Here is a 12,922-nt window from a genome sequence, read left to right as displayed (position 1 = left end):
TATTACATAAGTCACTAAGTCTGGGTCTGGAGACGGGGGTCTAGAGTCCAATTGCACTTCAAGGCAAGGTTTGGAAGGGTTCGGAACAATCCGAATGATAACATGGATCTCGTTCTATCGTATTTCAGCTGATAATTCCATCGAGACAAAAAGATGAGAGATCAGAGGATGATGCTGAGTCATAGCACAGCTGTGTTCTAAGCCCCTATCCGTCCACACTACCGGGGTGGGGGGGATGGAGTTACACTCACCCTGCCATCTTGCGAGTTGCCGGGCCGGGCCGAGTTGCGGTTGAAGGCGTGGGCGGGGTCTTTGTGGTACACCTTTAGACAGGACTGGGCTGTGATGTTCCTGGGCGGGGCCAAACGTGCATGATATCAGGTGCGTGTAGTATTGTGTGTGTGTTAGACTGTACGTGCGTTAGTGTGTGTGATCCAGTCCTGAGGGGAGCTAGGGTGGCTGTGTGGGGTGTGGCCAGGGAGAGGAGACACCCTGACATCTGCACACGCTCAGACATGGGCCTCCTCTCTTGTCTGGGGAACAAAAGCAGCTTAAACGCCTGTGCAGCTGAACTAAAAGGATGCGGGGGGGGGGGGGGGGGGGGGGGGGGGGAGGAAGGACGAGGGGAACCTGACATGCTTCAGAGACCTTTGAGCACAACAACAGAGCTCAATCATTGGCCTTTTTGATTGGTAGAGGAGTCCAGTGGGTTGGAACTGGGGATTGATTTGAAGGGTCTAAATACAGTCTTGATGGAATCAAACCGACCTCTGTCGATCACTTGTAGCAGAGCGTACCTGACGTCAGAGAGTTCGTAGTAGACGTTCCTGGTGTCATCTTTGATGTAGATGGCTACGCTGGGAGACTCCAGCATTTTCATGGTGAGATGCTGGGGGAAGGCACTGACGAACAGAGCCCTGACAATGTCCCCACTGATGTCACTAGGCATCCGGATCTGCTTGGTCTCCTCCCCATACTGCAGGTACAGAACCCCTGGAGAGGAAGGGGTCGTGGGGGAACAGATATTTAACCAGGAGGGGAGTGGCAGACAGACAAAGAGACAGATGGACGGATGGACAGACAGACAGACAGACAGCAAGTAAGACCTACCCAGTGGCCTGTCTCTGGGCTGGCTGGAAGAGCGGGCCACAGGCAGGCTGGCGCGGGCTCGACAGCCCCGGGTAAAGGCAGCGACAGCAGGCAGAGGGTCCTCCTCAGACATGGTCTCCAAGGACTCCAGGGACACCACAGAAAGGGGGTCCAACTGCTCTCCTACACCCACAACACCTGCACCGGGAGGTGGGCTCGCCGATGTCCGTGTGGTCCTGACCTGGAGGACCAGGGAGAGAGAGATTGGGGGAGATTGTAAACACGCTATCAATCCCAATCTTGTATCAACAAGTGTGTGTGTGTGTGTCTTTGTATGAGTGTGTATGAGTGCAACTTGTACAGCTGAGAGAGCACAGAGATGGACACATACTGACACCTACGACACACTATCCTGATGCAGGATAAGTTTGCTAGGTCACTCCAGTCTCTAAACTGTCAACCTCATATAACCTCATTATAGCCGCAGGCTATAAACGTAACCATAACCATCAGTTAGTGTTTATTTAAAAGCCACCCACGACCCATTTAGGAGACATGCAGATGATTTCATTTTGGGGCACAGTCATGTGTTCCTCGATTTGTCCCTGATACATGAATTCTCTTTGACATGTGCAACCTGACACACACAGAGACACTCTCTCACACACACACACACACCCACACACTGACTCATTGTTTTTTCACCACAAGGTTGGCAGTTGCTCTGACACACTCCAGTGAGTAATCACCTGGGGCACCCGACCTCTTAGATGTACCTACCGTTCACCTCCTTACACGCACAGTTGTGCCAGTACAGTTGGATTGTCAGACTGCATCCGACATTTGGACAAGATTCAGGAAAAGAAGCAAACCTACTTGATTTACACATCGAGTAAAATACTTCTTGTGTGGACCTGTTTTTCTTTTCGTGCCACAGCAAATGATGCTTGTTTACCCTCTTTGGATTCATGAAGCCGGAAAATCCAGCGTGAAATAATCTGCATCATAAACTTGGCAATAAACCTGATTCTGATTCTGATCAGCAGATTCTTCAAATTATTATGTTAGCATACATGTTCAGTATTTCACGTATGTTTGACATCAAAGAACATACGGAACCTACAGAAGTAGCGTGATAATTATGGGTGGTGGCATTCCTTCTGTCAGACACCTGAGTGAGGACCCTATCAGTCACATGTGAGTTACAGACGTTTGTTTAGAATCTAGAGATCTACGGTATGAAGGAGTGGCAAACTTTGAAACTGGAGATTATAGGGTCTTTCTTTCGCCCATGCCAGACAACACTTAAGACTTCCTGAATGCCAGTTTCAACACCTACTTACAAGGTAATTACCTTGTCAGATACAAGGAAATTACAGTGAGCTTCCTATCACATTGTTTGATTGTGACAACTGCAATACAGAAGGGTGTCATAGACATAGCTTTACCATTGCGTCCTTCAGAGAGTCATTCTAAATCCATTCCAAACCTTGATAAAGACTCTTGGAAATGTGTAAAAGCAGCAATACAGTCAATATAAACTGCAGTCCATACAGCTGAAGACCAGAACAACTGCTTCAGGTGAAGAACCCCCAAACCATTAAATCAATATGGGCTTGTTTGTGCTGGGCTGGCACGCTGGCCAGCAAAGCTCTCCGACAGCCGCTAACACTTAACACATTGGTTAACCCATTACCCAGGTGGCAGCAGCAGAGAGGAGGACTATATGGATGAAAGGACCCAAGTTGAGCAAGGTTGGATCAGGCCGGGCATGAGATTGCTCAGATGCCCCCTTTGATCAGTAATGGCTGTCAGATGTATGGTGAAGCAGTGACTAGAATGGCCAGTCTGTTTGTTAAGGTGCCAGATCATTGAAAGCAACTGGCTGTTATCCTCCACATCACAGAAGTCTGACACATAAAGCACTGTAAGAAGCACAGGCTTGCAGGGGTAGAGGTAGAGGCTGAGCTACACTGAGTCTGGGACTGAGGCTGGTACTGAGGCTGGGACTGAGGCTGGGACTGAGGCTGGTACTAAGGCTGGGACTGAGGCCGGTACTGAGGCTGAGACTGGGTTGAGAGGCTGAGACTGAGGCTGAGGCTGGACTGAGGCTGGGCTGGGATGAGGCACGGGTTGAAGATGGGATTCGAATTTGAGTTCTGGCGTGAGGCTATCAAAAGTATCCATGCAAGGGAGATACAATACTACACTCTAAGTGTACAGTAGCAGAGCACACCACGTTAAAATGAGACAAGATAATTGTGAACATTGACTTTGTTCATATCTATATTACAGGGAAAGGCCGAAGCACAATGTGACACCTAAAATACGTTTTACTGTGATAATATCGAACACATTTCCCTGCAAGCAAATATGGCAAAGCTGACTGCAACCCTCAGTTCAGACCGAGCAGTGCAAAGACCGCTTTTTTTTTACAGATTTTTACAGGCTTACCTTGACAGACAATAAAAAATCCAACTCGGTCAAGCCGATTTAATCCAATTTTGCAAGCGCATTTCCGAATTATAGATTTGACAAACTATCCAGCCATCTACAATACTGAGTTTCTTTCGCAAGACTTGAAGTTGACACTCGCATGTAATGAGTGCTCTGAGTACTGTGCTAGCCTACGGAAACCCCACCCTGTCCAATAATGCTGGATTTACCTGTCCAACTTGCAAGGCAGTCCAAGTTTATTTTGCGCCATGTTTTTATATCAACGCAGTGAGCGACAATAACAAACGACTAGTAGCAAGCAACCACTCCTCGTCCGGTTACGTGTGAGTCCTCATTATGTTCTATATAGCACGTCAAGGTTACATGTTCTAGCAATAATCAGAGTTGCATGGGTTTATTAAACTTCAACTAAAGCAACTTAATTGTGTGGAATTCACTATTAAAAGGAAATTACTTTTAAGTGAAACACATATTTTAAGATTCATATCTTTATTACATGTTAACTGTAATAAACCTGCCCACCACAGTAAATTCCTCGTTTGTGAACACTTGTGAACAATTCTGATTCTGACATCAGCCCATCAATCGTATTCTGACTCTCATTAGGATGCTTTCCCATCACTTTCCCTCCTTCTTTTCAAATCCCTAGCTTACTGTCTATCTGGCAATGACTAACCTGTTCTCGCATGCGCTCGTGGTGACCCATGATGACGGCTGCATGGTGGGGGTACTTCTGTCTCAGGTGATCCAGGAACACCTCCTTCCTTCTCTCCACATCAGCCTGCTTCATGGCCTGGCTGTCTGGGAGGGTTCTGGGCCCGTCCCTGGCTCCGCGGGCGCCTCCTATGGTGTACCTTCTGGTGCTGGGGAGCGAGGGGGCAGGTCTGACAGGTTGTCGCAGGCTAGGATCTGCTTCCTTTGGAGGCGCTCTGGGTCCTCTGAGCAAGATGAGGAGAGTCTGGGGAGTGTGTGTCCTCCTCCTGGCTCTGTGGGGTGGAGGGAGTAGTGGAGGAGAGGTGAGGAGAGTGGAGTGGCGACGAGATATGTGGGTATTTGTGTGAATTTGTGTGTTTGTGAACTGGATTAGAATGATGCACAGTTAGAATGATAGTAGTCTCTACAGTATACAAGTTGATGTTACCCAGCATGACCTTATCAGACTGAGTGGAGCCTGAGGGCAAACTAAATGCTACTAGGAAGATGCAAACCACATGGATCAGCCATACCAGACCCCATGGGATGGCCATAAATATCCTATAGTAGGAGGCTTTGATATACAGTGGGGCCTAATCATTCAAAATGTGTAAAAACCTAAAAAAAAAGTCACAAATGATGAGGGTGGCCATAATCTTGAAGACTGCATAGGAGAAGCCACACACAGTGACTGGATTAGGTTAGTCTTTGGTGTCTGGAGTCATGGTGAGGGTAGAAATGACATGTTCCTTTGTACTCATCCCTTGACTATTTTGGATCTAATAGAAGTAGAGAGTGTGAAATAAAGAGCGAAAAAGGTAATTGCAGTTTTCACTAAACTGTGATTTTGGACGAGGTCTACACTCGATTTTATGAAATCCAAAAGGAACATTGTCGAAGATGACGTTTCGTTTTAGAACAATTACAGCTCTGAAATCACAGGGCAGAATTCCTGGAACCTTGAAATGCATACGTCAGTCATGAGAACGTTTTTATGACCGTAGACCAAACCTCTCAGCTTCCACATAAATTAGCCTCCCGCTATTAGGAACGTCGGAAACGTAAAGTGAACTGTTGGTGACACGGCACATCCCCTCATTCTATGCAGAGGGCTGTGAGCAGTGGGTCTATGCAGTTTGACAAAAATAATTAACATACTTTAAATGCCTCGTGTGCTCCACGGGGAGAAAATCCTCAAACGACTGTTTACTTGATGCTGAGTGACGGCGTATGTCTACATTGTTGAAAAGTCTCTGAAACTACTTCAGGCTGAAGCGTTGCAGCACAGCGCGATGTTGACATTTGAAGTCTTCCGGGAGGTATGTTTGTAATGAGGGCCTTGTTGGTCGAGCAGAACATGACTTTTACAATACTGCTGGGAGAATGACGATAGAGGAAAGGGGGAGCTGAGGTTACTGCTACTGCATGTAAAAGGAAAAACATCCTAGATACATAAATGTATAGCCTATTAAACGGGTTAAAGTTGTCATATAAATATGACCATGTCTCAATATGTCTTTTTTGTACAGTGGCTTTAAAAAAAATCAGATATGAGTTTAGTAAAGAATAGGTGAACACTTAGAAACTGGCTCACACACTTCCTTCCTGTCCAGAAAATATCTGTAAAATAAGACGATGGGGTGGAAAACCTCACTCACATCTACTGGAGGTGATCCATATCTCTTCCCTCTTTCTACAGAAGCACTCCTAATCAACCAAGCTGCACAGCCACAGTGGCTGGAGGGAATCCAGAAGTTTCCCCCTCATGTTAGCTTTGTGTGTGTATGTGTATGTGCATTTGTGCGTGTCTGTCTGACCAGTGGAGCTTCACAGCTTTAAAGGATATCCTCAGGCCACCAGGCCACAGCAGGATGTCAGTTATGAGCCTGTGGACGGTGATGCTGTGTTTCCTACTCATCACACAGAGGAAACCTCCCCCGGCTACACACTTAAGGGCAGGACCCACAGAGGTCAAGGTAGGGCTAACCAAGGCTCAAGGGACAACTGGGTGTAGTCCTACACCAATGGACATGCCCCTTCTTCCTATCCATATCACCTAAACAAATGACTTACATTTAACAGACATTATTCCGATGTATCGCCTTTCAGGATGCCAAAAGAGCTGGGGGGGGGTGTCCAGTGTCCACACACTGGGAACAATGTTTTTTACTAGTACATGCAAATGCTGTATCCCCTCAGCTCAGCCCAGTAAGATGGTAGAGGAGGTGGTGGAGGTATATCATCCAATATGCAGCCCCCATCTCAGTGATACTCCAATACTCCGGTACTTGTCATGAACAGGGCTGAGGGAGAATAGGGAGACATGTAGTATAGTATGAGCCAAAGCCCCCATTAGAGTTGAACTGTGTGACCCTCTCTGGATTGGGGAGCAGGCACTGGATGAAACCTCTATCTCTGAACAAGTGTGGATATGTGTGTGTGTACTATGTGAATGTGTGAGATTGAATGTGTATGAGAGAAGCACATGTACAATTAATGTTCACAGCTGTACAGACTTTCAGCCAGCTAGCCTCTTTTGGCTCCTAAATGCGTTGTTGTTGATCTGTCTCTGGAACTAGAGCCAGAGGCAGTTTCTCTAACTTCACAATTCTTACCGATTACATTACACATCCCATCCCTGATCATACAGTACTTACAGTAATCACATACACAGTCATTGGGAGACACTTTTGGCTTGTACTGCACTTGCTACTGAGCTCGCATGACTTTACAGTAATAGATGAGCTTGCAAGAAATAAGATTAATCTACTGTACGCCAAGCAACATGTCACCGTCAGAAGTGAGAACTACATCCTCTCAAAGGAAAATGCAAAGCTTAACACAGGCTTCTCTGCTTGACTGAGTGGCCAATTACAGTCAAATTGCAGCCAAATGAAAGGAGGATTACAGATGGCTGAGGTCAGAGATATTACTGTTTGCTGGCCAATTACCTACATGACAAAATGACATCTGTAATGTAAGTTTTTCTCTTGAATTGTAGACTTGTCAAAGCCCACTGAAATCACACCTAAAATGGGGATATTCCATTGACTCTCAACATTGGAGAGCCCTCATTCTATGTACCTTAGCAGATGCTAAATGTAGTTCTGCATATAAATTCAAAGCTGATTACCCAGGTTCTGGACAACAACACGCACACCATAATCACAACCCTAAAATAACCTCAACCATAGTATAATCTTGCCATGTACAATATGGTGGCATACAGACATATATCCTCATCTCACCTCTTGTTTTCTCTTCAGGGAGTTCTGTTAGTCCTTTCACACCCTTCAACTCAACCAGACCCAACTCTGCAGTGACAGGTCTCACAGAGTCCACCACATTTCGTAGACTAAAAGTTCATGCATGGAAAGATATGGTCAAAACATCTGTTTGTGTTTCTGACTGTGCCTGTGTGCATGTGTCCCTGAGGAAGCTCCATTGTAGGGCTGTCCTCACTGTTTCCACACCTCCCCTGTTTCCCTGCCCTCTAAATGCACATTTGGGAATTGAGCTAATCTATGAACAACACCACTTTTCAACAATTAAAAACAGGAGCAACGTAACATATCTGGTTGTTTTACTGTTTTCTTCGTTGCTTCTTATAGCTGAAAACCTCTAACCGATGATTTCTCTCTCTCATGTTAAACTTTTTTTTATAAACATGACATAAAACATGGAATATAAAAAAGTGCTAATATAAAACAATAATAGAGAACAGAGTTAAGAGACAGACTGCAGTTTGTGTGGAGGATAATATTTGGGGTTATTTTGTCAAATTGGTCAACAAATGGATCCCTTTCAAGCTGAAAAAGACTTGATTTCAATTCAACATTCACCTTTAGGCATCTACATCCTCTTTTAATAGTTTAAAATTATGCTTGCAAATTGTAATACTTGTAGGCTACACCTTCCGGTACACCTTCCGGATCTGTGCCCCCTTTTCAAAAACTGACACAGTCGCTCAACGGCGGTTGAACAGATTCAGCGTGAAAAGCGGTGGCGAGCGAGCGGAGGTGACACTGAATGCTCCGCGGTGTGACAGTGGGCACGGGCAAGTCGGGAGCAGCGCGGAGAGACACAGATGTGCAGGAGGCAGAGCAGAGGCAAGGAGGAGGCCACGGTCCGCTCCTCTCTCCTGTTTGACAAAGCTGATCTGATTGATTTAGTTCACTCCTGCCCTCGAGGTGGATTCCTGCTCGCTCTGCTACACCAGGGAGGGCTGGGGTATACGCTGCGTTGGTTCTGTACGCAACAAGCCAACGCTTCAGCTGAAACGCTGGAAGATTACGTTATGGTTATGAAGGGGACTGTTTCTAAATGCGTTTCCTGTTTAGCCGTGTCATAGGGACGGAGATAGTGGAAAAAAAGCATCAAATGCAACGTTGTTTATACAAGTGATGTTCGTTCAGTATAGACTGGTCTTGTCTGCTTGTTCGTCCATACCATAGTTATCATGAGTTGTCATTACTCCATCAAAAAATGTCACGCAACATGCAACAAGACAAGTAGACTGGAAACGCTGAAACTGAGGGACTGGCCTTGGGCTGGAGAAAGACAAAGCAAGAAAAAGAGAGAGAGATTTATCCCAAAGGCCTTCTGTCTCCCCTGTCAATACTGCCCCATCCTTCAAAAGTCACTCCTGGGATTTCGTTTTAGTGGCCTGATTATCAAACCTTGAGACCTGCTGTTCTTTTCTGTCCTTTCAGACTCATAATTCATAATTTATTTCACGACATCTCCTTCTTTATCATACATTCAAAATGAAAACTGCTCCTAACAAACGGAAATCAGTTTATTGAAGGGAATGTGCTGAAGAGGCAAGGGATGAGACTACTGTATATAAATTCTGTGTTGAATAAAATACTTTGAAGTGTGAAAATGACATTGAAGAGGGTTCTATACAGTATGTGTGTATAACTGAGTCACCACTGAGCACTGGCTACTGTGGGGAATTAGCGGCTCTTTCCTAACAGGTCAGGAAAGACTAAGAATAATTGCTCCCATTCTTTATGATGAAGGACTGTAGCCTCAGTGATGTTATGTCCATCTCACCCTGGGTCTTGTAAGCTGTAAAAATAGTTGTGTCATCCGTTGTTGCATAAATCAATTGCAACAAGTGATCAAAATAAAAGTCTGATCTGCCAAGCAGCTGTTTCAGACGCAGTGCTGTTCACTGAGGCGAGCAGCACTGTTGTGACCTCCTTTTTTTTCCTCCAATTTTTATTTATTTATTTGTCTTTGTTTTTTTCTTTTCAAATGTCAGTGTCGACCTCGGCCAGGCTGGGGCAGAACAGCGGTAGGGGAGGGGGCAGGATGAGAGGACGGGCTTCCGTCTGATCTGAAATCCCGCAGCTGTCGCAGGGAATCAGGGTCTGGCAGAGCTGGGGCAGTGACATGCAGAGAGATAGTTACTCAGATCACAAGGAGACTTTAGGAAAGAAGCAGAGCACTCGGGGGGGGGGGGGGGGGGGGGGGGGGGGTGGGGGGGGGGGGGGGAGAAGTCTTGATCAGATTGAGAGAGGGGTTTGCAACCCTAAATGTTGTCATTTGACTTTGGGGAAATAAAGACTCAAGAACTCCATCTGCACTGCATCATACAAACTGGTTTTGCACACTGCCCTTCTTTGAATCTCAGCTCTGTGCTGTTCAAAATAAGAGTGAGATCATCCTTTCACAAATATACATATACACACTCACCCAAGCACACACAGCAGACCTACTCAAAGAGCCATCAGTTTTCAGTCCCCAGAAAGGAGCAAATAATTCCATTAAACCATTTAAGTGAACCTCTCAAAACACCAGTAATAACAGTAAACAAACAAAAAAAGACGTAGAAACTAAGATGACATTCTACAATCCCTTCATTTCAGCAGCTAAGAAATAAAAAAATCTGAAATCTCACGGTAAGCAGGGTACAGTCTGCTTGGTGATCTACAGTTTATGTAATCTTACCACATGAAGGGTGAACCAAATCCTCTCATCTGACATCAGCAGGAAAAATGTACTCAAGCCCAAAGAGTAACATATGCTTGAACTGCAGGGTTGATTACTTATGACACCAGACTGTGTATACACACTGCGAAGCCTGGAGATGGACCAGAAAATGTAGATTTGAAGTGAAAGTGTTTAGTTACTGAAAACACTTCAGTCATGGATCATTGATTATGTCAGGGCTGTATCCTCATGCAGAAGGAGGGGCAGACTGTGGTGTACTGTTCAAAAATGCAGGAGTGATCACCAAGCTTCGTTTAATTAATTTGTGTTATAATGACTCGACATCACTGCAGTTTCATTCAACAGCACTTGAAAGAAATAAGACAGCTTGTGTAACTGTACAGAAGGGGAACACGTGTGTAAGAGAAGGAGTGTGGTTGTGTGTGTTCTAGGGGGTTCACAGTTAGAAACGGAGAGTTTTTACATGTACGGGTGGACAAGCCTGAAAGGAGAAAAGACATTTCTAAAACCGGATGAATTGAGGGCAGATGAGTCCAGCTCTCTGCGGCCTGGGAGGAGAGGATTAGGGGGAGATCTTTCTCAGAGCACCCTGGGCTGCTGCTGCATATCAGTGTGCTGGTGGCGGCAGCTGGAGTCCGATAGACAGCCAGGGGAAATGTCATCTGCTAGTTAAAGTATCATTCACACACACAGAGACCCACACACACACATACAAACCACCCACACACATGCACACCACACACACCCACACACATATGGTATTTATGCATATTTCTCATCTGCTAGTTAGAATAATGATGATGGACTTTTAGTCCAGGTCTATGGCCTTTCCTTTCTGTACCAGCACATTTTTGTTCCTGTCCTATGCTTGAACCATAACTGATCCAAGCTTTGGAAGACAAAACACCAGCTGTAGAGAAACCCTCCTGTCACATTAATGTGACATTACAAGTACCAAGCTTCCCCACGATTGTGAAGGGCTAGGAGGCTCGCTCCCCCACCCCTCCCCACATCCACCTGTGTACGTTCACCCCCGCCCTTGCCAGGGCAGGTCTCTGCTACAGTGGCCAGACCAGACCATGGTCAGGCAGTAGGTCGCTTTAGAGCCCAGTGCAGCTGGAGATTAACTGCACTTTACAGACAGGGAATGTGATGATATGAGGGGGAATGTAAGGGATCAGCACAGTGGGAGCTAAAAAGGCTGACCCCCTGCTTAATCCCCAGGGTGCAGAGGCGGCCTACAACACAATGGGACCAGACCTCATGCGCTCTGGCAGGAATGCATGACAACACAAAACTCTGCTCTCCTGACAGAGTGATCTAAGCTCCTCTGCATGCGGTACAGTAGCTGTATAAATGTGTGTGTGTGTGCGTGCGGTTTCATCAGCGTATATGATAGTGTGAGTCTGTGTGTGTGTGTGTGTGTGTGTTCGGAGGCGGTACAGTTATCATGACTGGCTGTGTGCAGATTTATTTAGTGTCTGAAAGTGCCATGCTGTGAAATGATGCCATGCTGTTAAAGTGAGTCTAGTGATAGACCATTTGTAATATAACATTTGTGGAAATACACAAATGACTGCCAATCAAAATGTCCAAGGCATAGTATATCTCCATATGTGAATTTTAATTCACAAACATGTGCTTGTGAACAAAACACACACACACACAGTTTAACTTTAGAGGTTTGGTTAACACACAATATTAAATCTACAGTTGATATATTTGTCGAACCAATGTTACTGTAAAGGTACATACTCATTTTTTTCTGTAGAGAGAACACATACTCACACCTGATCTGCCACAAATGTAAGATCTGGACAATTGTTCTAAATAAACCTTTAAACAAAACCAAAATAATTTCTCTGGTGCTGCCGAATAGATAGACCTACCTTTGGCTGAGTTGGAGGCAGTGTGCAGGGACATCCCTCTCCCCTCCTGGGGTTGTTGGTGCTGGTTCTGCTGGGTGCTCTGGGCTCTCACCAGATTCCCCTCGCTGCCTGCCCTCATCAGCCTCTCTCCCACACGTAGCATGCAGGAACGGTTCCCCTGGAGCTCCTTCCTCAGAGGACCCTGCTTGGACCCCCCCGAGGAGGGCCTGCCTAGCCGGGAGGACTTGGACATCTTCCCAGCGCTGAGAAAAGCTCCGTTCAGGTACTCCAGATTGTTTTTCAGTATTTCCTCCTGTTTCTTCCTACCTCCGAGTTCTGTGCCTGTCTCTCTAAGTCTATTGCTCACTGTTCCCCTTTTCTCTACTCTTGCTCTCCCTAATAAACAGATTTGTAAAAGCCTCTCAGTATTTGCAGTTAACAAACTCCTGCACTAAACACAGTAGTTGGTGCACACAGAGACGGGAAGGTCGACGGGAAGATATGGTCTCTGGTCTCTGGTCCTTCTGTGCAGAGCAAGGGAGTCGTGTGTGTGTGTGTGAAGCCCTGCTCCTGGTGAGCCGCGGTAGCGCTGTATGATCAGCTGGAAGTAGATCCACGTGTTCCCTCTGCTGCACGCTGCCGCCACTGAGCCACCGCGCTGCTGTGATGCCGAGCAACGCTTAAGCCTGCCAGCCTACATGAGGGGAGTCACAAGTCTCACAAGTCCCTCTGTGCTGTCACTGTCCTCTCTCTCTCTCTCTCTCTCTCTCTCTCTCTCTCTCTCTCTCTCTCTCTCTCTCTCTCTCTCTCTCTCTCTCTCTCTCTCTCCCTCTCTCTCTCTTTCTCTCTCTCTC

General features: G+C 46.1%; 1 protein-coding gene across 6 annotated transcripts in view; it reads right to left on the bottom strand.

Annotated features, from left to right (window-relative positions):
* si:ch211-207d6.2 (sickle tail protein) overlaps positions 1 to 12,376 on the bottom strand; it is a 28,256-nt gene extending 15,880 nt beyond the window's left edge. For 2 of the 6 annotated variants that reach the window (XM_047026793.1, XM_047026789.1), the window contains exons 1-4: positions 4,223 to 4,412; positions 1,111 to 1,330; positions 798 to 993; positions 252 to 351 (exon numbers count right to left, since the gene is read on the bottom strand). In XM_047026793.1, the coding sequence (XP_046882749.1) occupies positions 252 to 351; positions 798 to 993; positions 1,111 to 1,330; positions 4,223 to 4,336 (630 nt within the window). In that variant the 5' untranslated portion in view covers positions 4,337 to 4,412. The other 4 variants (XM_047026792.1, XM_047026791.1, XM_047026795.1 and 1 more) reach the window with 4 other exon arrangements.
* Positions 12,377 to 12,922: the final 546 nt, after the last annotated feature.

The sequence above is a fragment of the Hypomesus transpacificus genome, chromosome 10 (genome assembly GCF_021917145.1).
Source record: "Hypomesus transpacificus isolate Combined female chromosome 10, fHypTra1, whole genome shotgun sequence".
Taxonomy (NCBI): Eukaryota; Metazoa; Chordata; class Actinopteri; order Osmeriformes; family Osmeridae; genus Hypomesus; species Hypomesus transpacificus.
This window is presented reverse-complemented; position numbering and strand designations above follow the sequence as displayed.